This window comes from Culex quinquefasciatus, chromosome 3 (genome assembly GCF_015732765.1).
Source record: "Culex quinquefasciatus strain JHB chromosome 3, VPISU_Cqui_1.0_pri_paternal, whole genome shotgun sequence".
NCBI lineage: Eukaryota > Metazoa > Arthropoda > Insecta > Diptera > Culicidae > Culex > Culex quinquefasciatus.
Genome location: NC_051863.1, coordinates 57,604,056 through 57,628,361, shown reverse-complemented (window position 1 = coordinate 57,628,361; position 24,306 = coordinate 57,604,056). Strand labels below are relative to the sequence as shown.

The 24,306-nt window shown below is 34.2% G+C and overlaps 1 protein-coding gene across 6 annotated transcripts in view; it reads right to left on the bottom strand.

Moving 5' to 3' along the window:
- Window positions 1-9,175: 9,175 nt before the first annotated feature.
- Window positions 9,176-24,306, bottom strand: part of LOC6046677 (uridine-cytidine kinase) — a 19,852-nt gene continuing 4,721 nt past the window's right edge. The window contains exons 4-7 of one of the 6 annotated variants that reach the window (XM_038262108.1): window positions 19,990-20,087; window positions 19,876-19,924; window positions 11,989-12,108; window positions 9,176-11,100 (exon numbers count right to left, since the gene is read on the bottom strand). In XM_038262108.1, the coding sequence (XP_038118036.1) occupies window positions 11,084-11,100; window positions 11,989-12,108; window positions 19,876-19,924; window positions 19,990-20,087 (284 nt within the window). In that variant the 3' untranslated portion in view covers window positions 9,176-11,083. Of the gene's footprint in view, window positions 11,101-11,514; window positions 11,548-11,890; window positions 12,109-19,140; window positions 19,647-19,875; window positions 19,925-19,989; window positions 20,088-24,306 lie in introns of those variants that run through there. The other 5 variants (XM_038262106.1, XM_038262107.1, XM_038262110.1 and 2 more) reach the window with 5 other exon arrangements.

Sequence of the window (24,306 nt, the reverse complement as noted above, 5' to 3'; positions counted from 1 at the left end):
TCACACGTCAAAAAATACCTGTAACATTTTGGAGATGGGAAATGTGCGTGAACAAAGTGAAATAAATAATTTTGAGTTATGCTGACAAGGAAAATCACAAAAAATTATCAGCAGATTGATTTTCCGGGAGAATTTCGGGAGCGATTCCTCCTCTCTTTTTCGCGGCGAAGAAAGTTCGTTCAATTTGTTTTGCGATTATTCCATCCCTGATTGTGTTTCATGAAAAACACAAATCGATGCCAACATTTCAAAAAGCATCATGTACAAACCATGCGTTTTGACAAAAACGCATTTGAATGTTGAGCATCCATTTTCAATTACCATTTTTATATAAAAGCAAAATAAGATGTTCTAACGATAACAAACGATGAAAAACGTTGCCTTTGTTGCAGAGGCGTCGCGTCCACCTGTTCAACCTGTTCATAGGACAGGTGATCATTTTGATTTCTTTCTGAAGAAAGAATTAAAATATGTTCATCAAAATAATTGAACGAACACGCCAACTCTTCTTGGAACCATGAAATAGCCAAGCGCATTCGTATCATAGAGCGTCAATGAAAATTCTCCCAAGCAGCCGCCAACCTGTTCGTATTTCTTCATGCACGAGTTCCCATACAACGCATCCAAAAATACACAGAAAGCCCGCCCTATTTGTACACGCTGGACGGTATGAATGTGGTAGTTCAGGGTGTGCATGAAAGCTTTTGCACAGTCGACATAAAAGCGCGCGAGCCGAGACACGAGCAGGGAGAGAGCAAAGTTCAAAGAGAGAGAGAAAACTCCAGATTTTGCTCTCTCCCTGCTCGCGTCTCGGCTCGCGCGATTTTATGTCGACTGTCCAAAAGCTTTCATGCACACCCTGAACTACCACATTCATACCGTCCAGCGTGTACACATAGGGGGGTCTTTCTGTGTATTTTTGGATGCGTTGTATGGGAACTCGTGCATGGAGAAATACGAACAGGTTGGCGGCTGCTTGGAAGAATTTTCAGTGCGCGTTAGATTTTCATTGAGAGCTTTATGGATACGAATGCGCTTGGCTGTCCCATGATTCTAAGACGATTGGGCGTGTTCGCTCAAATATTTTTGTAAAACTTTTTTAATTGTTCTAAATAGTAGAACGGCATGTTACTTCCAAAAAGCGTTTTTAACTGAAAAGAAGTAATAAATAGCTCAGTTAAAAGTGAGCAAGCAAGTTCATCGACAGATTTGCAAAATAATTTGGAAGAAAATAGAACAGAATCTTTAACCTACCAAGCATACAATAATTTCCTTTACATGTTGTTTGTCCAAAAACAAAAATCAAAATAAAGCTGTCGTAATAATGTCTACTTGGTTTGAATTCTTGAGTTTTGATCGTATAAAATTTTTTTGGGAAATTTTTATAAAGTGATGTTTTTTATTTTATTTTTTGTAGATTTTCATAATTTTCATCGATATTAATTTTTTCCCTCTAGTTTTTTAGGAAAATTTTGAAGAGAAACGTAAAATACAATGTTTATGGCTTAATGGTTTTGGTCAGGAAACTAGAGCACGTGATTTCAGGATTAGAATGGTCAACATCCGGAATGTTTGCTTAGTGAGAATTGTGAATAATGACATTTTTTTTGCTCTAATCTAATCCAATGGAACATAAGAGAAGTCATTCTAAAGAAAACTCCAGGAAAAAACTTGTGATTGGATTACGCATCAAGTTTTGATTTAGTTTTTTTTAAATGTAAAAAGTATTTCAATTTTACACTTCTTGAAGAATAATAATTGCTGTAATTTGAAAGAGTTACTATTTCAATAAAAATCCTGTGATAAACAGTTCTCACAACAATATTGCTAACGTCATCAAATTTTTTTATTATGTATAAAAGATATTTTTTAAATATGATTGAGCAAAAAAACTTGAAAATTACTAAAAAAGATTGTTTGAACAGGTAAACATTTTGGCCACGCGTCGCCTCTGCTTTGTTGATACTTGATCATCCATATTCAATAAAACATTATTTCCGTAATTTTATTTGAGAAAAACAAACATAACTTCTTTTGAAATCACCAACGTCGATATCACCCTGCTGTCACTGAGGGGGGCGCTTTGTTATGATTCGTTTTTCTTCGCCGAATGTACATGGCGCTTTTTTCATGTTGCTTTTTTTTCGTCACGAGGTTTATGTAGCCTTTTGTTTGACAGGTTGACAGGGCTATATAAACAGGGACTGCTGATGGCAGAGATTTTGTTTATGTTACTTTATTTAAAATCATGATTAAACAGACTTTACTGAAGTAACTTTTGCTCATTTTTGGTGGAGATGTAGCTTATTAGAAGTATTTTCAGAATATACAATAACCCAGAAAGTGTCAAAATGTACATGATGCCTTTTGAAATGTTACCGTCGAAATAGTTTACAAAATGGTTTCAACACGAATAAATGCCTTAAATAATGCAACGACTTTGCTTATGTAAGAAACTAGCAATAAAAAAACGTAACTTAATCCACCTTTATGTGGTTGGTGCCTTCCTCTCATTTATAGAGTGATTACAATCCCCTAAAGTGTCCACATGGTTTATGGATCTCAACTAACGTGATCGCAGCACCTAAGACGTCCTAATAAAAATAAATGACGAGTAAAAAAACAGACTTCCTACAGACTTTTGTCAAGATTATACAGACACCGCCTTTCAGGAAAATGGCATCCCTCTACAAGGCTTTTTCGTGGCGATCAGACGGGACCATTTGAGGTTATGTAAATTCAGACCATTTTTTAAACTGCTTGTAATTTTGAATAGGTAAGTCAGATCTTGGAAATTCTTAATCCACAAGAAAGGTCTTTTCATATGCTTTCTAAAAATATATAACATGTGAGGGTTTCATGAAAAAACCACCCTTTTTACCATAATTTCAATTTAATATGAAACAGTTTTTTAACATAACTTTTTAAATACATGATCCAACTGCATGAATTTAAATAGCAAGGTAGGGGACGTTAAGACGGATCGATTAAAACCATTCCGGCCAAAATCGGTTGAGCCTGTGACAAGATATTCCAGTGACATTGATTTGGTACACATGTCTACATACAGCCAAACACACAGACATTTGCTCAGCTGGTGATTCTGAGTCGATATGTACAAATGAAGGTAGGTCTAGGAGGTTTAACTAAAAAGTTCGTTTTTCGAGTGATTTTATAGCCTTTCCTCAGTAAAGTGAGGAAGGCAAAACTGTTTATGGAAAAACACAAAATAGGCGACAAAAGGATTCTAATAATGAATTAATAAAAGTTAATTAAAAATTGTAGTTTAACATATTTTTAAACAAAAAAATCTTATCAAATTATTCGTTCTACAGCATTGCCTTGGCGTTCTCGATTGCGATATTTCTACTCGAAACTAGGTGTCCAAAGCCTTGATCAGTGAGGCTGCCTACCAGCGATTCCACCGAAACAGGACAGGGGAGACAACTCCTTCACCTTGACTGAGCTAACGACCTAACCTCTAGGTTAGACCGGGTCCAACATTTATTTCCCCGTCCGACGTGATCAGAAAAATCTCGTCTTGAAAAGTGCGCCACCGGGACCTTCTGGGATCGAACCCAGCCCGACTGGGCGAGAGGCAACCACGCTTACGCCTACACCACGGGTCCCGGGTTGATTTTTTGATTCTTTGATAAATTACAAACGAATTCATTTTCAAATCTAGTGCTCTTTTTAAAAGGTCCAATAAACAAATGAAAAACTGTAGAAATGTTCTAAAAATTTTTAAATGCAAATTATTTTGTGTCTGAAAGAAAATTTTGGTTATATAATTGCCTAAATGTAATTGGTTAAAATTCTGAGATCGAGAACATAAGAACTCAATAATATCGTTACGCAACGATTCTCAACTCCAGAATCGCAATGTTGTAAACCAAAAGCTTTAAATACCCATTAAAACAGTAACACAGTGCACACCATGCGACTCAACGTCCAACAGTAAACATTTCCTCGAACCCACCGCGCGCGCTCCCGACCTATTCCCAGCCTACTACCAGACAGTTGTAGTAACCAACCAGTAGCTTTGCTTCCACAACAAATACCCAACCAACACAGCAGCGCGCTCAACCTAGCAAGCCGTTGTCGTGGTGAAATTCCAACCACCGCCGATTGCTATGACTCATGCCAACAGCGGGTCTATTCTTGTACCCCCTAATTGATAATCCCCCCGAACCTACCTAGTATGAACACCCCGATCGTCGGTGCCAACAGGATGCTGTTGTTGATCCTCATGTTTGAGCAGCGGCGCGTTGCACGTTCACAGAGGGGGTCGTTCAAAGGGTTCTACGACGACTCCGACTCCGTCATCTGGACTCCATGCAGCGAACGAACTTCTCTCCCCAAACGAAAACAACACTACACACTAATTATATTTGCCGTTTTCTTCCAAGTTTCGGTGGTCAGCAGCTCCCTCCCCACCGTCGGGTACGTAACACTCAGACACTGACACTGATTCACGGCGAACGCTCGCACACTATCGACGGAGCACACACTTGGAATCGCTTTTGAACTGACTTGGACTTCTTGAAGCACAACCCGCACACGGGTTTCCGTGGTGTGGTCACCACGACCCAGAACTTGAACGCGTCTTCAGGACACGGGCGTTGATGATCCAAGACTCCACGTATAAACACCAGCTCTTCTTCTTCTTCGTCGAAGCAGTGCCTTCAAACCGCGGAGAAGGTTCCCGACGTAAGACGACGACGACGACGCGGAATGGTTCAACAAGAGGAAGAGGTAGCAAGACCCGTACAGACGGACACGGGGAGACAGGCAGAACTCAAAACATTACTTCAAACCAAAACCTCACACACTACCAGAAAACAACAAAAAAAAGGGAAAGAAATGTACTGAAGTGCTGCCCAAAACGAACGCGCGCGCGGTTATCCCGTCCGTACGCACCGACAGTTCCAACTCAACTGAGTGGTCAAGCGCCCGCTCTCTCGCTCGACTCAGGCAGGGCACCTGAACGGGAGGTGTCGGCGGCGGCACCCACACAAGTTTGAAGTTCCTTGTGTGGTTTGAGAGAGAGCGTGAAGCAGTGTCGTTAGAAGGTGTTGGTGAACCACAGGTGGAATTACAGTAGAGGTTTCCTCAGGTGGGAACCTCACGCAGGTGAGAGGCGGGATTTAGAGGCGGGCAAGTGACAGTTGAATTGAGGGTTGACAAGACTTCGTTACGGAGAGATGTTCTGAAAAGTGGTGAATGGGACAATTTGTAGGTATCTTTGACCATTTTCCTCTGTAAAGCATGGGGTAATTGGTGTAGTGGTGAGCGTGGTTGTCCTTACCCAGGTTGGCCTCGGTTTAGTCCCAGTCGACTCCGGTTGGAATTTCTTGTATCGGTTTAGATGTCGATATAGACGACTTTTAATATGAAATTCGAGTTCTGCGACACAAATTTGAATACAGTCCAGAGTCGATTATCCGAAACCTCGATTAGCCGAAGTTTTGATTATCTGAAGTTCGATTATCCGAAGGTTTGCATGGGACTTCAGATAAAATCTAATCATGAACAATTTTTTTTCTAATTTTTATTTTCTCATAACATCAAATTTGAGTCCTACAACCCCATTCTAGTCAAGTTTGAATAGTTAATTGCATTTTATATTAAAATAATGCGCTTGTTTAAGATTTCATCACCGCCATTTTGGCCGCCATCTTTGATTTACAAATTATGAATCACTTGAGAGTAGTTTAGGGGTACTGAAGCTGAAAAATAAAAAAAAGACAACGAAAAAACGAGTCTGGACCGAGATCTGAACTATAATTGTGAGCCTTATAAATTACGAAATGCATTTTTTCAAAAACCATAAAAAATTAGACAAAAAAAATATTTTTCGTGGTTCGATTATCCGAAGTGATATTTTCCGAAGTCTTCGGATAATCGAGTCTGGACTGTAGTTCAAATGTTTTCCTGATTTCATTTCACTGTAAACATGAGTCCTGTGTTAAAAATTCAAGTATAGACCAATAAGTATTCCATGCCTAGGCGTATATAAGCCATTTTTGTGTAGATGGAGTCAGTTGCACTCGAGAATAACATCTTAGAAGGGCGTTCGTTATTTAAATAATTTTGTTTATCGTAATTTAAATATTGCTGTACCTCGAAGCCGTTTCATCGTATCAAAAAGTGGTCAAAGACAATCTTGTATTAAATTGGACGGGCTTTCTAGTACAAATACAGTGAAAGAAAAACACGCCACTTTAATGAGATTTTTTTGATTTTTAAGTTTAAAAGTAAAATTTGAAGTGATTTTTTTTTTCAAATAGAATTATCGGATCAGCTAACAGGATTTCTATCGGAGTGTAAATAATAAATTTTATGAGTTTCTGAAACACAATTAGCAAAAACTTTAATTAAATAAAATGTGAAAACTTTTGATTCGTGCTTCGAATTCAGTTAAATATGTAATTGAGACTTTTTATTAATTTTACCTAAAATTTGTTGAAAAAACTACGAGCATATGGAGCAATTCCAGCCCAAAACAGGAATTTTCAGGTACTTTTTTCTCGACTCTCTATGATATCAATGAAAAAAATTAAACTTTGTAGATATGTTATCCTATGCTTATATAAGCCATTTCTGTGTATATGGAGCCAGTTACACTCGATAATGACATTTGAGAAGGGCGTAAGTAATTTCAATATTTTTGTGTTTCGTAATTTAAATATTGCTGTATCTCGAAGTCGTTGCTTCGTATCACAAAGTGGTCAAAGATAAACTTGTAGGAAATTAGACGGGCTTTCTGAAATAAATACACTAAAATAAAAAAAATTACGAGACTGTAAAATCAATTCTGTTGTTTAGAAATTGTCAAAAACCGTCAAAAAATCATTTTTTAAGCATTTTTATTTTCAAAACCGCTGAAACTTCACAAGGATTGGATTTAGGACAGTGGCCAATATGGAGACTTTTATGTAAAATTGTCTGGAGAATCGATTCCCGTTTTCGATTTTTGAAAATTTTGATGTTAAGAGCATGGAGCAAATCCATGATTAAAAAATAAGATTATCAGGCAAGACTACCCGGTGAAACCCGATTTACGATATTTTAGTTTGTAGTTGTTAGTTTTAAGTTTTAAGTTTTAAGTTTTAAGTTTTAAGTTTTAAGTTTTAAGTTTTAAGTTTTAAGTTTTAAGTTTTAAGTTTTAAGTTTTTAGTTTTTAGTTTTTAGTTTTTAGTTTTTAGTTTTTAGTTTTTAGTTTTTAGTTTTTAGTTTTTAGTTTTTAGTTTTTAGTTTTTAGTTTTTAGTTTTTAGTTTTTAGTTTTTAGTTTTTAGTTTTTAGTTTTTAGTTTTTAGTTTTTAGTTTTTAGTTTTTAGTTTTTAGTTTTTAGTTTTTAGTTTTTAGTTTTTAGTTTTTAGTTTTTAGTTTTTAGTTTTAGTTTTTAGTTTTTAGTTTTTAGTTTTTAGTTTTTAGTTTTTAGTTTTTAGTTTTTAGTTTTTAGTTTTTAGTTTTTAGTTTTTAGTTTTTAGTTTTTAGTTTTTAGTTTTTAGTTTTTAGTTTTTAGTTTTTAGTTTTTAGTTTTTAGTTTTTAGTTTTTAGTTTTTAGTTTTTAGTTTTTAGTTTTTAGTTTTTAGTTTTTAGTTTTTAGTTTTTAGTTTTTAGTTTTTAGTTTTTAGTTTTTAGTTTTTAGTTTTTAGTTTTTAGTTTTTAGTTTTTAGTTTTTAGTTTTTAGTTTTTAGTTTTTAGTTTTTAGTTTTAGTTTTTAGTTTTTAGTTTTTAGTTTTTAGTTTTTAGTTTTTAGTTTTTAGTTTTTAGTTTTTAGTTTTTAGTTTTTAGTTTTTAGTTTTTAGTTTTTAGTTTTTAGTTTTTAGTTTTTAGTTTTTAGTTTTTAGTTTTTAGTTTTTAGTTTTTAGTTTTTAGTTTTTAGTTTTTAGTTTTTAGTTTTTAGTTTTTAGTTTTTAGTTTTTAGTTTTTAGTTTTTAGTTTTTAGTTTTTAGTTTTTAGTTTTTAGTTTTTAGTTTTTAGTTTTTAGTTTTTAGTTTTTAGTTTTTAGTTTTAGTTTTTAGTTTTTAGTTTTTAGTTTTTAGTTTTTAGTTTTTAGTTTTTAGTTTTTAGTTTTTAGTTTTTAGTTTTTAGTTTTTAGTTTTTAGTTTTTAGTTTTTAGTTTTTAGTTTTTAGTTTTTAGTTTTTAGTTTTTAGTTTTTAGTTTTTAGTTTTTAGTTTTTAGTTTTTAGTTTTTAGTTTTTAGTTTTTAGTTGTTAGTTTTTAGTTTTTAGTTTTTAGTTTTTAGTTTTTAGTTTTTAGTTTTTAGTTTTTAGTTTTTAGTTTTTAGTTTTTAGTTTTTAGTTTTTAGTTTTTAGTTTTAGTTTTTAGTTTTTAGTTTTAGTTTTTAGTTTTAGTTTTTAGTTTTTAGTTTTTAGTTTTTAGTTTTTAGTTTTTAGTTTTTAGTTTTTAGTTTTTAGTTTTTAGTTTTTAGTTTTTAGTTTTTAGTTTTTAGTTTTTAGTTTTTAGTTTTTAGTTTTTAGTTTTTAGTTTTTAGTTTTTAGTTTTTAGTTTTTAGTTTTTAGTTTTTAGTTTTTAGTTTTTAGTTTTTAGTTTTTAGTTTTTAGTTTTTAGTTTTTAGTTTTTAGTTTTTAGTTTTTAGTTTTTAGTTTTTAGTTTTTAGTTTTTAGTTTTTAGTTTTTAGTTTTTAGTTTTTAGTTTTTAGTTTTTAGTTTTTAGTTTTTAGTTTTTAGTTTTTAGTTTTAGTTTTTAGTTTTTAGTTTTTAGTTTTTAGTTTTTAGTTTTTAGTTTTTAGTTTTTAGTTTTTAGTTTTTAGTTTTTAGTTTTTAGTTTTTAGTTTTTAGTTTTTAGTTTTTAGTTTTTAGTTTTTAGTTTTTAGTTTTTAGTTTTTAGTTTTTAGTTTTTAGTTTTTAGTTTTTAGTTTTTAGTTTTTAGTTTTTAGTTTTTAGTTTTTAGTTTTTTTTAAATGGCCAATTAATAAGAACTTAAAACAAACAAACTTGTTTTTTTGTAAATTTGTTTAGGTTTAGCTGAGTTAATGAAAGTTGATTGCATTTCGATAAAACTTATTTTCCATCTAACCCCGGTTAACTAATGTTCAACTTCATCAGACTGAATCAAGAGACATCAATTCGTGTGTTTTAAAATAAAGAGACGAACCTTTCGATTTAAGGTTTAAGGGATTTCGGATAAATGATTACCAAATAGTTTCGAACTCATATAAATTTATTCAACAGAACCGTAATAGAAAGATAAAAAATATAAACCGTTACATCCTAGCTATAAAATAGAGCTTCCCAAATTTGTAATCCAAAATGTACTTTTGATTATTTATAACCTATAAATTCATAGCGCAAATTATTTCACGGTGGTAACTACTGATGAAAAAAAGTAAAGCTAACATAAGCTCTAACCTTAGTAATTTTTTTCTTTGCATTCCAAAAGGCCCCTATTCAATTTGGTTAAAGTTTTATTATTTTCTCTACAAAAAAATCTCCTCCTTTAATATCAAGTCAATGTGGTTACACTGTATTGTTTGTTTACATCTTTTGTTTTTTTTTTTGCTTGTCTCTAGGCGCTCACACTAAGTTTTGCTTTGTTTCTTCTTGTATTGCTTTTGCTGCGTTTCGCCACCACCAGAGTTTAGTAGTTGAAAACAACCGAGAACAGCTTCCGGTTGATGATGGTCGACGAGAACCGTCTGAAGCTGGTCGAAGGGGAGGGGGTGCGCTCATCTTTTTTGCGGGGTTGGTTTTAGTTTTGTTTATTTTTAACGTTTTAACATTATTTGTTTACGTTTATGGCAATTGCATTTAGTTTGAGTTTGAGTACGTTGAGTAGAGTTGCGGCAAAACGTTGCAAAACGTTACAACGGGGAAAGAGTATTCAGTTATAATTAAATATATAACATAAACAAAGAAAACAAAAACGGTTTTAACAATATGGCGAAGGAAACATGTGAATCAACAACATGGAAACGGATGGGGAATTTTGACACTTTTCAACTACAACGGGAGTATTGTCTTTTGCAGGAAGCGTTTTAATCACACTTTTCTTTACCACCCGAGAAAAAAAATTCGCTGAAAAGTTTGTACGGTGTTTGACGTTTGTTGAGGAAGACATCTCAAAAAATCTCTTTTCACAAGTGGGCGTATCTCCCGGACGAAAGTGAAAACGATTGGAAACGATGAAGAAAATCTCAAAATATCATCTTATTGTTTCCCTGAGCACCCAAGATTTAAATGTTTACAAACATTTGCGCGGCGTTTGACGTTTCACGCTTTCAGTTGACTGATAACTCGCGCAAGAGAGAAGAGAGACTACAAATTTTCTCTCAGCGAATGCTCAGTGAAACTGTTTTGCTAAAGATAGTGCTGCTGAGAGTGAAAAAAAGGTGAGGTTAAAACGCTTCGTGCAAGGGACAATAACGCCAAGGAAAGAGTTATGCCACATTGTTTTGTTTTGTTTGTTGTTGTCTGACTTGCATGGTACTAGCGCTAATTTTTGGTATCGGGGGGTCTAACATTTGCTGCCGTTAGTAGCCGTTTATGGGTGCGATTTGTTTGACGTTTTTTTTTACACAGATGTTTGTGTGTTGACAAGTCTTGCAAGCGCGCTCAGCGTTTGTTTGTTTTTACTTTGTTTACTATATTTTTCGTTCTGTCAAGTGCGTTTCGTTTTACTTCTGCTATTGTTTTTGTCTCAATGAAAAACGAAGTATCGGACTAGAGGGGTCGGATTTGAATCAGAACAAAACAAAATTATCAATCAGTTCATAAATGCTTAAACTGGAGAGAGTTTGTGGGGGAAAGAACAAATGTCAAGTCAAATTCGTATGAGATTTGTATGCGGATGAAGTAAACTCGGATTTGTTAGGTAAAAAACTATTAATTATTTGAAAACTTAACTAAATACTAGCTTACATATTAGCCACTCTCTACGTTAGTGTGAGTCAAACAAATTCCGGGTTGGCACGACGCTTTTGAAATCCGGGTTGAAACTTTTATTTTGTTGCGGAACTAACAAAACGTCAAACCGAAAAAAAACTTAGCAGAAGAAATCAGCTTCTTATGGTGTTGCTTCTACTGTTGGTGTTGATTTTGGAGGGTTTTTTTTTTAGTGTTTGAAGGTTGCTTTGATCGAAAAATATAAACAAATAAAAGTGGTTACTCCAGTTGTCTGTGGCAGGGTGGTAGATGGAATTGTTGGTTGGTGCCAATTTCAGCGTTTGGTTAGTGTTAAACAGTTAGACTTACGTAAACCCATACAAATGAACGGAAATTTCCACGAAGGCTATGGCAACTAGGCAGTTGGTTAAATGCGTGTAGCTTACTCTATTGTTACTTTTATTGGTAGTTTGCTTGTAATAAATACTTGTTATTTTTTAATACTAAACGATTAGTATAAATGCTTCAACGAAAAACGACTATTTTAGTGTGAGCTAGTAAAAGTATCTACCCAAAATGACATCTCTTACAATGATGATTGATGAAGTGCTTTTTACAGTTTTCTACTTAATTTTGGAAACTTTTTGCTTTACTGCTTTTCTACTGGCAGAATAAAATGGCTACGGCTTCAATCTATCGATGTAGTAGTACGGTCCAGCATAAATTGAGTACGCACAATAGAGAGAGCGAGAGCGAGAGAGCGTCGACAGAGAGGCGTGTGTGGTTGAATGCGTGTGAGTGTGAGCGGAGGAGCAGCGTATGAGAGAACAATGGGGTTATTGTTTACGCGCGCAGTATGACAACTATGTATAATAAACAAACACAACATCAATAAATGTGACAAACAACAACACGGTTCACACACGCACGCACGCACGTAAGCCCACAGTATCACTGGATGGTTTGTTTATGTATCTTGCTTTGTTTGTTTTTGCTTTGGCGATGATTTGTTTAGCGAATTTAACGATTCGATTGCGATTGTTTGTTTGTTGTTGTTGTCTTGTTTTTTTTTTGGTATTTAAATTTAGTGAGGCCGATAGTGCGGATCGGTACTAACGGTAGTGATGGGCTTACCTCGGCCGCGGGGCAGATTGAGGGCACTGGTGCCGGCCGTCGCCAGATGGGGACTGTGGTCCTGCCGGGTGCGGTTGTTCAGGAACTCGCGGATGTGCTGCACGATCAGATCGATGGCCACTGGAAAGAAATTAGGGGATGTTTATGTAACAATAATGTTTTATTATTGTTTAATTAAAATTATTTTTAGTTTCAGATTCAAAACAAAGTTTTTTTGTTTACTGTAAAAAAAACATACAAATATATCAAAACTTCTTGTCAACATCTAAATTAAATAAAAAAAATAGATTTTTATGTTGGACAATTTCACCTTAACGTCAATATTGATGCTCATTGAACTCCAAGAAATGTATGGCTATTTTTTTTAGAATCCTATTTAATTATTCAACCTGGGTGATGAATGGAGAGAATGCTTAACGTGATTTTCGAATGATCCCACTTTGTTTACATCTACAAAGTAGGATGCTGTTCAAGCACAAGCATGACTTTTTTCTTACTGGTAAATCAGCTGTTTTTGACTGCTATTGACTTTTTTGTGGGAAATTTTGTGTGCTTTCAAGTTTCGATCGCTTAGACGAGGTTTTTATTCTTTACGGGTGACGAAGAACTGCTGCGAGAGCGTCATTCTGCGATGTCGCAGATAAATTCACTGGCTGATTTTGGAATCCTGCAGCTGATACAAACAGTCATTATAAAAAATTACAATCTCAACCTTCTTATCTGACAACTCTTACAAATTTTTGATTCTTGCAAAAAAAAAAAAAAAAAAAAATAATGATCGATAACATATTTTCTACCTTTGGCAAACTGTCAAATTATTCCACATTGACAGTTCAAAATTACGGCGGTTTTGCGAACCACTATTCAGGACCCAGTATTCAACTAGCAATTTAAGTTTTAGGGAAAAAAACTTTACTTTTCTTGTTTTATGTTTTTCTTAATAGCAGTTTAATTTGCGTAGATGCATAGTCTGAGACATTATAGTAATCACTGCCAACTTATTTTTATTTAAAGTAAAGGAAAAGTCAGTAAGAAACATCTAAATTATAAAATATTTTTTTAAACATTGGAAAAGTCAAATAAAACACAGACAACAGACGTTTTGGCTGGATCACCACCTTGTGTAAAAACATGCAACGGTTTTATCGAGAATGGCAAGCCGTTTGTGGCGCTGTCGTCACAGAGGAGATTTGACAACTTTCCCGCGCTGCTATCGAGTGTAAACAACAACATTGAAAAGCACGTGGTTGGGCGTATTCTCATTCTCATCAAAAGTTGCATGCCTCTTTTAGTCGAGAATATTGATGTGTAGATCAAAAATAGTTTTGGAATGTAGAAAGTATTTATTCTCAGTATCGCTTCGGATAACTTTAAGTTAATTTCAGAGCAAAAAAAAAATAGTTTATTAAAAATAATTAGCATCATCGAATCAAGTTGGTGAGAATAAGAATACGGCTCTTGCAAAAACTGTGGTGCACTGCAGTCTACATTCAGGCTTATTCTTGCAAGTGGCAATAGACTACGAGATGGCGTTAGTGAATCACCCGCCATGTTTTTACACACGATTTTCAAATTATTTTGTTCTAGCTGCTACGTCTGTTGTCTGTGAATAAAATAAGTAAAATTTTCAAACCAGAAAGTTTAGCTCATTAAACATAAACAAAATGGATTTTTGGCGAATTTTTAGATCGAAGCCCACCCACAGGTGGTGTTGGATTGTTGTTTGATATACGCCTTAAATTCATAAAAAAATGAATTTGTCATTAGATTAAAAACTCAAACTCAAACAGTATTCAATATTGAATGTTAAACCTTTTTAAAATTTTATAAAAATATTTTTTTCAAAGGGATTAGAAAATTTCAGAAATGTTTCTATTTTTATCATTTAAAATAAGGCTATAGAGGAGAAAAGCAACTCGCAACCAAATTTTGAGGCTAGGAATTTTGACAGGTATGATTTTCATAAAGTATTCGCCTCCTTTTCTCTCCCACAGAAAACTGGGGACACAGTTGCTGTCAAACTAGGCAAAGGAAGAAAATTCCCTTATAGGGAAGAAAATCTTGACGTCAGAAATGAACTCAAATCACTCAAAGTTCATTTTGTGAGTGACTTTAACATTTTGGCCTAGTTTGACAGCTACATTGTCCCCAGTTTTCTGTGGGAGAGAAAAGGAGACGAATACTTTATGAAAATCACACCTGTCAAAATTCCTAGCCTCAAAATTTTGTCGCGAGTTGCTTTTCTTCTCTTTAAGTTTCTGAGATATTGTTACTAGAAATAAAAGGCTGTTGGGATGAGACTTTTAAAAACATTAATTTTCTTGTTTCTTTTATTTACTGTATTTCAGCAATCAGAAGAAACTGCAATGTCTCTTCAGGCAATTTCATTGGGAATTTTCTTAACCTTCCGAAAACAAAATTTGGATGGACACTCAAGGTCACTATTAAAAAATGGAAAGGCGGGAACTTTTCAGTTAAAATTCAATTTTGTTTACATAATAAAAACGGTGCACTTTATCAAAAATTCTGTAAAGAACTTTTTTGCAATTCCGTCGTGAAACTATTTACTTTTCCTGTCATTCTTGAACGACAAAATAGCCTACTTTTCTGTACCAAAAAATAATAGAATCGAATAGCAACACTTTTCAAAATAAATGCTGAAAAGTTCTACTTTTCAGCACTCAAATGGATGCTGAAAAGTTCTACTTTTCAGCACTCAAATGGGTGCTGAAAAGTTGAACTTCTCAGCACTTGTTTCGAAAAGTATTTTTATTTTTATTTAAACGATTTATTGACAAAATACATGAAAATTTGACATAAAATTTCACTCAGTGTGTGTTTTTTGGAATTGCAAAAAATGTTGTATGGAACTCGTTGCAAAACTTGATTTTTTCAGCACTCTTCGTATTTATCCAACTCGGCGAACCTCGTTGGATAAATGTATGACTCGTGCTGAAAAAATCCTCTTTTTGCAACTTGTTGCATAAACTACTATTTTGCAATTCCATCGTGAAACTTCTCACTTTTCCTGTCATTCTTGAACGACGAAATAGCCTACTTTTCTGTACCAAAAATAACAGAATCGAATAGCAACACTTTTCAAAATAAATGCTGAAAAGTTCTACTTTTCAGCACTTGTTTCGAAAAGCAACACTTTTCAACATTTTTTTGATTTAAAAGATTTATTGACAAAATACATGAAAATTTGACTTAACATTTCACTCAGTGTGTGTTTTTTGGAATTGAAAAAATGTTGTATGGAACTCGTTGCCAAACTTGATTTTTTCAGCACTCTTCGCCTTTCCATGCTCTCTACTGTACCTTTACGTCAAAGATTCATTAAGATTGATGATCTGGCAACCATATTGAAAGGTACTGTCACTTAATTATAATTTATGGAATTGAAACAAATTTTTAATTGATTTTATTTTGTGGAATGAAGGGTTTAAATTCAACTTGTTTTTTTTTTTGTTTTTAATAAGTTGTATACTGCCTATGATCGCATAAATGTTCCATATGGATTTTCATCACTTTTGAGATATTGATGCAGTTTGGTTCAAAATCGTGTGCTCTTTCAAATGAGCCTATAACATCCAGTACTTTGTACTAGAAATCAGGAGGAAATCCAGTTTTTTGTGAAAACTTAACACGTAGCCTTGGGTTTGGGACAAACTTCAAATGCGTTTTTCTCAGCTTGCTGTTTTTGCATATGGGACATTAATGGGAACATGAGCAGTATAGATAAAAGAAATGGCAACCCTGGCATAATGTGTTGTTAAAACCGGTAAATTAGTGTTTAAAAATCTAACAAAACAAAAGAATTAAGTTAGTCAAAAGCCTTGCGCTGTTATTTTTTGCTGGAATAAGTATAATTTGAAGTTATGTATTGTTTATCTTATGGTTATTATAATTTTACATATGTTGGGCAATTGGGTCCTGAAATTGAGCTTTATCACAGCGATAAAGCTTATTTTTCTGAAGACAGTAACCTTGTGTGCGACCACAATTGGGTTTAAAATAAATTTTTAAATCAATTAAAAAAAATCATCATTGCGATCCATTACGAAATTGCAATAAAATAAAAAAAATATTATCAGAAATGTATTTTAGGCATGTCTTTTTTCCCGTTGTAGGGGAGAGTGGGGAGACTTGATCCCCATTTTTTGTATCGCACATAACTCTGTCAATTTCTCACAAAACTATGATCTTTTTGCATGAATTGAAAGCTTAAACATTCAACTATGTTTGGCTGATAAGGGTATTTCATCAGATAAACTCTTCGAATCATGCCAAGCGTTTAAAAAAAATATTTTTAAGGGACCATCCATAAACCACGTGGACACTTTTTTTGGAATCTCAACCCCCCCCCCCTTCGTGGACAATTGTTCATACAAAAAAAAATCTTTTTTGTATGGAGCGTGGACAATCGCTTACCCCCCCCCCCCTAAATTGTCCACGTGGTTTATGGATGGTCCCTAACCGGCATTTTTAAAATGTTGGGGGTAATTTGATCCCTCTTTCAACATTTTGAAGAAATCTTAAGCAAAATGTTTTTATTCATCCAAACTTTTAATTTTCTATAAGTTACAGCAATTTCACATTAAACCTGTACGTTTGTGTTATAGCAAGTTTAAAATTATATTATTATTTATATTAAAAAACTTAAAATTTTCTTTTTTAGACCAAAATTAAGCATTTTTACAAAAGCTGGTATTTTTTGTTAACAAAACTTTTGAAAAATGGTTCACACTGCAGTAAGTTATGTACAACTATACTAAAGGAAACAATGTACGAAAACCCAGCCCAATTATTTAATCTTGAGGTTGATTCCAGTGACTCTACAAATGCAGGGATCAAGTCTTCCTACACGCACTTTTTTAAACAATTAATTGTAAAAATAGCATGACGATAAATTTAACGTCAAATGCGTAAGGTTTTTGGAGTTGATATGTTTATCAAAGAATTGATGTATAAAAAATATTTTTTTGAACAATTTTTGAGTGTTTTCTATTTTTATCAAAACAAAGAAAAAAGATCTCTTGGAAGTTTTTTGCAGCACTTTTCAGAAAAATGTGTGTAACTCAATCTAAACATTTTTTATTTTTTTTTCTTTGTTTTCTACAATGAGTTTTAGTCAATTTCGCACAACTTTCTAGAACAAAGCTAATTGTTTTACCCACATGCTGACGAGATACAGGCTTGGGATCAAGTGTCCCCGGGGATCAAGTCTCCCCACTCTCCCCTACATATTGCGCGTATTCCCGAAAAAGACACGCGGCATACCAGCCTCGAAACGACGCGCCGCACTTTCGGCAAATGCGCGCTGTCAAATCCAGGGGGGCGACATCTATATCTCACTACAGGCAGCTCGCCCGTAGCCAACACAAGCTGTCAACTTCGGCACCAGAACAAAAGGGAAATGTCAACTTCGGCTCCAGCACAAAAGAACAGCTGTTCGTTACGGAACCAAAACAAACCAACAGCGCACTGTAAAAAAAAAGTACAAAAACTGCAGGCATAAAATGGAAATAAAGTAATTATTGTTTTTATGTAAAATTTTACCGCAATGTACGTTTAAAAGTTAGTGTATGTTTGTGAGTTGATTTTTATCAATTTATTTGCAAAATAAACTACTAAAGTTGGGATTATTAAGCACACATCGGGCCGATGACCTCATTTAAAGTTGTACTGTTATCACATGAAACGTTTAACTTAACTACTGTGTAATTTGACTTTTACTACAGTAATTCTTATAACAAAAATTAAATTATAAAAAAGAAATATTTTTGTTTTCACTGTGCGCAGTTTACGCGCGTTATCAATCTCAGTCACCCAATATGGCTGCCGTTAGCATCCCCCTGGTCAAATCCCATACTGCGCGTTTTGTTTTTGTTGATCTTCTTCTTCGAATCGCCTGGCATTGTTGGCAGGTATGTTTTATATTGCACCAAAAGCGCATAAAATCGCTGGCAACAGTGCCTGCGGCACATTCTGAAATGGCCGTCGCGGCGTGTACCTTCGAAAGAAACGGACAATAATATCAATTTTGAAATATTATTATATCAATTTCAAAACATTTTACAAACAATCCGGCTGGGACAAACTTTAACCAATACTATTTTGCTTGATGAAACGATATAAAAATGGGTTGATTGATATTTCTTAAAAACTAAACAAAATCTAACTATTTTTATTTTTTTGAAATTAAAAGAAAGGTTTGCAGAGGACGATGTTAAAGTAAACACACATGAATTCCTTACATTAACATAATTAAAAAAATATTTTCAAAGCCACATAAGAGAACACATTTTCCGAATCACAAAACGCTTCGGATTTCGCTTTTGAAGGAATTTTGGGTGAAAAAAAAATGAGAGAGAAGAAACCATGCGTGTTTTTGTTCGTCCTTTTTATTTTCCTCATACAAAAATCACCTTAAGGCAAGCTTCCCTGCACCGTGCGGTACATGCGGTTCAACTGTACCTCGGGTTTGCTTTGCGCCTGCTTTGTTCGGTTTACACCCGTACCCGACTCACACGAACCGAGGGTATTTTGGTTCATCGTACCAGCGCACCACGACACTCTCGGTTTGCCGCGTCGGTTTTGTGTCTGGCACTCACCCATGGCATGAACACGGTATATGAGCCAAGGTGCTTCACTCGTCACGAGCCGAGGTACGTGCCGTGGTACGCGCTTGCGGTACAAAACGGGTTCAATACTACGACACGTACCACGGCACGCTGTGTTCATGCCATGGGTGAGTGCCAGACACAAAACCGATGGGGCGAGCCGAGAGTGTCGTGGTGCGCTGGTACGATGTACCAAGATACCAATACAAAAATGGGTTCAGGCACGTACCGAAGCTAGAAAACCAAACCCGCGGTGTGCGTTGGCACTGGCGCATGGGAAGCTTGCCTTAAGGTAAGTATACTTAAGCTCGAATCATTACAAATTGGCTTGTTTTCATTCAGTTGTTTTGTTTTCTTTTTCTTATTGGTTAGGTATACTACACTTAGCTACAAATCGAACACTGACAGTTTTCTGTTGGAATGACTTTCCATTTGGTTTTCAAATGTTTTGTTTTTTAATGTTTTCGTAAAGGCAAGGATGTTTTTTTACTAAACAAAAGGAGGAAGCAAAGGGCGGGGAAAGCAATACTAAAATGCATCAAAAAGTGAGATAATACTATGGAAAAATGCTGTGGTGTATAAAAATACATTGGATCAAACTAGTTTCGAGATGCTGCTAATACTTTTAAGGGAAGGGGAGGTTTTAAGAAACAATTTCACTAATTTATTCAACCTAAACGGAGTGACGTAGTCAAAATTGACTTTGGCGTGCGATTGTATTCGATACTAGGGAAAAATTATGATTATTTTTTCAAACTGCGTAGTTCTAAGATATTTTCAAGTTTTTTTTTGTTTGTGCATGGCCTCTTTGAGGCTCCGCTGAGCTGTTCGTGTGTGTGGGTGTTTGTTTTTGTCCGGGAGAAAAGGATTCGTGGAGTCCTTTAGTCCCGGGAAGGTTGGTTTAAACGTGTGCTACATGCGCTAAGCCATTTGCTAGATGAGTTGCTTTATTGTTCGTTCCCTTGGTGGCGTCGTTTTCGGCGTTCATGTGCACAATCTCGCTAATGTGGTGCACAATAAGATCAATCGCAACTGGAAAACGAAATTTATGAAGCAAAACTTTTTGTTTTTTCTTTGTTTGAGGAAAACAGCGATAGAAAGTAGCGGACAGAAAGGTGGAAAGGGTAGAAACAGAGTAGAAATGTTTTTCGTGAAAAATAAATCACGATATTTTTAAAAAAAGGTTTACAATAGAAGGAAAACATTTAAGGTGTAACATATCAAACAAATTGAAATCAACAACACACAACACTACACGTACCTGTGTTATCAGCCCCACGTGGAATAATCACATCAGCAAACTTTTTAGTCTAAAATTAGAAAGATGCAATCAGCAACACAAAATTCGTCGCTTTTCCAATTATATAATACATACCGGGGAGCAAAATTCCTCGAAGGCTGGCTTCACAAACGTCATGTACGCGTTCAAAACGTGCTCCAGGTCGCGGCCCCGCTCGTTGATGTCTCTGGGCACTGTAACGAAACGACAGGTGAAATTAGATGCTAGATCCATGTCAAATTTATGAAATTTGGTGAAATGCACATAATTTTACATTTTTAATGTACGCATTCGATACGTGTTTGGATGTCTACAAATTTGAAGATAATTTGATTTCTGTTTCAAATATACTTAAAAATTGTTATTAGAAACAAATTTTACTTGTTCTTAGTACAAAACTGTCCAATGAATTTGAAAATGCAGCCCATTGATCAATTTAAACTTAAACTGTAGAGTTAGGCATGAAACTTTGAAAGCATAAAAATAATCCTTTTATTAAAGTTTCGTAATTTTAGTTCATCAACTTTTAAAGCTTATCACCTTTTATTTAAAATTACTTCTTGATTTATTTTGAACACTTCTCAAATCTAGTAAGATTTCATACAATATCGTTCGTGTTTTATTCGTATTTTTCCGTACAAAAAAAATCTCCAACCACTCAATGTCAGCTCGGTTGACTGTACTCAAATCTATATGTATTGTAAGATATACGTTCTACCACTTCTTTCAATTAAATCTTAGAGACAACCCTAGCAGCAAACTTATTGAGCAACAGTTCTAATTCTATTCTGTGAAAATTTTTAGTCGGACAGTCAGTTGTAAGAGAGCAATTCCAGCTCAAATCAGGAATTTTTCTGGTACTTTTGTACCCGACCCTCTCCGATTTCAATGAAACTTTGTAGACATGTTATCCTAGGCCTATATAAGCAATTTTTGTATATATGGAGCCAATAGTAATCGAAAACAACATTTGAGAATGGCGTAAGGTATTTAAATATTTTTGTATTTTGTAATTTAAAAATTACTGTATCTAGAAGCCGTTGCGTCGTATCAAAAAGTGGTCAAAGACAAACTTGTAGGAAATTGGACGGGCTTTCTGAAAAAATACACTGAAACAAAAATACACGCCACATCTATGAGATTTTTTGATTTTTAAGTCTAAAACTTAAATTTAAAGGTGATTTCACGATTTTTTTCATTCAAAATTTTTGAAGGAATAGCCTAAAATGTTACCAAAAGACTGACGAAAAATGCAAGATGGTATACCACTCCTAAAAAAATACAAAAATCATTTACTCAAACAGTTTTTTTGAAAAGTGGTCTAAACGTCAAAATTTTTAAAAAACCGGTAGTGGCAATCGATTCCCCAGACAATTTTACATAAAAATCTTTATATTAACCATTGTCCTATGTCTAATCCTTGGGAAGATACAGCGATTTAAAAATAAAAATGTTGAAAAAACGGGGTTTTTGGTAATTTCTATATGACAGACTTGGTTTTTCAGTCTCGTAAATATTTTTACCGGAAAGCTCGTCCAATTTCCCATAAGTTTGTCTTTGACAGCATTTCAATTGGATGTAAGGGCTTACAGATATAAGCTCAACTACATTGCTAATAACTGAAAATAGAATATTTTTTTCAGTGTGGTAGAAACCTGGATAGTGAATTTGCTTACGTAAATGTAAAAACGAGTCAAATCAAAAAGCTGTCAAATCAAACTTATGGGAAATTGGACGAGCTTTCCGGTTAAAATATTTACGAGACTGAAAAACCAAGTCGGTCATATAGAAATTCCCAAAAACCACAAAAAAACCCGTTTTTTCAACATTTTTATTTTCAAAACCGCTGTATCTTCCCAAGGATTAGACATAGGACAATGGTCAATATTGTCTGGGGAATCGATTGCCACTACCGGTTTCCAAAAATTTTGACGTTTAGACCACTTTTTAAAAAAACTGTTTTAGTAAATGATTTTTGTATTTTTTTACGAAAGACATACCATCCTGCATTTTTCGTCAGTCTTTTGGTAACATTTTAGGCTATTCCCTCAAAAATTTTGAACGAAAAAAAATCTTGACATCACCTTTAAATTTAAGTTTTTGACTTAAAAATCAAAAAATCTCACAGATGTGGCGTGTATTTTTGTTTCAGTGAATTTTTTTCAGAAAGCCCGTCCAATTTCCTAGAAGTTTGTTTTTGACCACTTTTTGATACGACGCAACGGCTTCTAGATACTGTAATTTTTAAATTACAAAATACAAAAATATTTAAATACCTTACGCCATTCTCAAATGTCATTATCGAGTGTAACTGGTTCCATATACACAAAAATGGCTTATATAGGCCTAGGATAACATGTCTACAAAGTTTCATTGAAATCGGAGAGGGTCGGGTACAAAAGTACCAGGAAAAATCCTGATTTGAGCTGGAATTGCTCTTGAGCTTTCTGTAACTTGATTACTACATGAGAAACTCATGCCAATTTATAGATGACAGTTGTAAAATCGAGACCCCCAATTCCGCACCACTGCATTGGCCAAATCAGTTTATACATTGGAATAGGCTGTATCAAAGAGTTAAAATGTGCATGAAAAAAAGAAGTTAAATGAGTGATAGAAAAAACTATCATTTGATGATTCCTGCTCCATAATATCAGAGGGTGTAGCGACCGTCACTATAGCTTGTGAGTTCTCTTCTTTTATCTCGTGCTTGCCAGCAAGAGCATTCACTTTCTATTACTCCTTCTCTTTTCATCGGTAACGCATACTCTCCGAAGATTCTTTTGTTTTCTCAGAAATCCGCAATAAAAGTGTACGAGTGGAGGATTGACAAATTTTGTTCTATAGCGGCTTTTTTGGCAACGCTCTGTTCAGGGCGAATGATTGTGAATTCGGGAATAAAAGAGAAAGAGAGAATGTCACACGGAATTGTGTAAACACGAGATAGAGACCGATAATTCTTTTTGCTGAATTTCGTAACGGAAAGAAATGCAGTCGCTGAGAACTGAAAATTTGGTATTTTTACAACTTTGGTTAGAGCAGAAAAAAAATAACGAAACCGTTTTGTTTAACAGATTTTGGTAGATCAGTAGTAAATTTTTCTTGAAATAATTCGTTGGTATTGAACTATAATAAATCTAACAAATCATCTATCACATTGAACACAAAGAAAAATGTGGTAGAGAACTATTTACTGCAATTATATTTGGTCAGTTCGACGCCAAAGAATTATTTCAAGAAAATCAACCGCTGTTGTTCGAAATCAGTTCTAAAATCCCAGCTAAGGTTTCATTTGATTAAGTAAATTTTCAGTCAATTGTAATTCAAGTAGTTTACATAGGATGAACCAAGGGATGAACTGAAACTATGTTTTTTCAGAAGTGTTTTAAAATATGTTTAACTAGTTTGTTTATGCAATTCGCATACAGACATCGAATTAATTCAAAATTGATAAGTTTTTTTTAAAGGTGGCCGTTAAGCATTGCCGTAATCAAATAAATGCATTCTGTTAAAATGCTCAAACAAACCACAATAATTAAGTTTTTTTTTAGAAGAATGTTGACATTATTTGGCAGTATATCCTAAAATCAATAAAATTATAGAATATTTCTGGAGCAACACGAAAAATGGAAGGATAAGCATTTTGACAGCTGGAACTATTTGAAAATTCCAAGACAACAGATAACTTCTTCACAAAACTCGAAGTGTTAAACAAGAGCTGGCCTTTCCAGCTACCTTTTAACGTTGTGTTTTGCGTTAACGTTGCGTTTTGTTTTCTCAGAATTTGCAAAATAGTTGTAGCTGTCAAAATGCTTATGCGATCCATTTAAATGTTGCTCCAGATTTGTATTATAATATGCAATAAAACTAGGTGTAATCAACGTACATAAACAAACAAAACAACAAAATTTACAATATCTTTAAAAAAAATTATAATATTTTTCTTTTAAAAACATCTGAAATTACACTGAAGTTGCGAGACTTCTTGAAAGGGCAGTGTAGATCTTGATATTGTTCATGTTCATGAATCTTGATATTTAAATAAATATAGCTTTGAAGGTCTACTGTTTCGATTTTTATCAATATTTCACGGAAAAGAGTTCTATCCAAAATTTAACAATTCAAATTAGCTGGCTTCAAATTGGTGAAACAGTGATTTTTTTGGTTGAATCAGCTAAAATTACAGCTAAATTTACCAACCTGTGATTGGTGAAATAGCTAACCCTGATTGCTGATTTGCTTTCCAAAACTGACAGCCCAAATCAAAATGACAGGAGAGATTTTATCAAAAATAATGATGTTTCAGCACAATTTTGCGTAATTTTACCAAAAAATTAGCTGGAACCGGCAGCATGGATTTTTTGACAGGTCATCAGTTCGAGACCAAAACAAAGCATCGTCTTGTATCGTGTT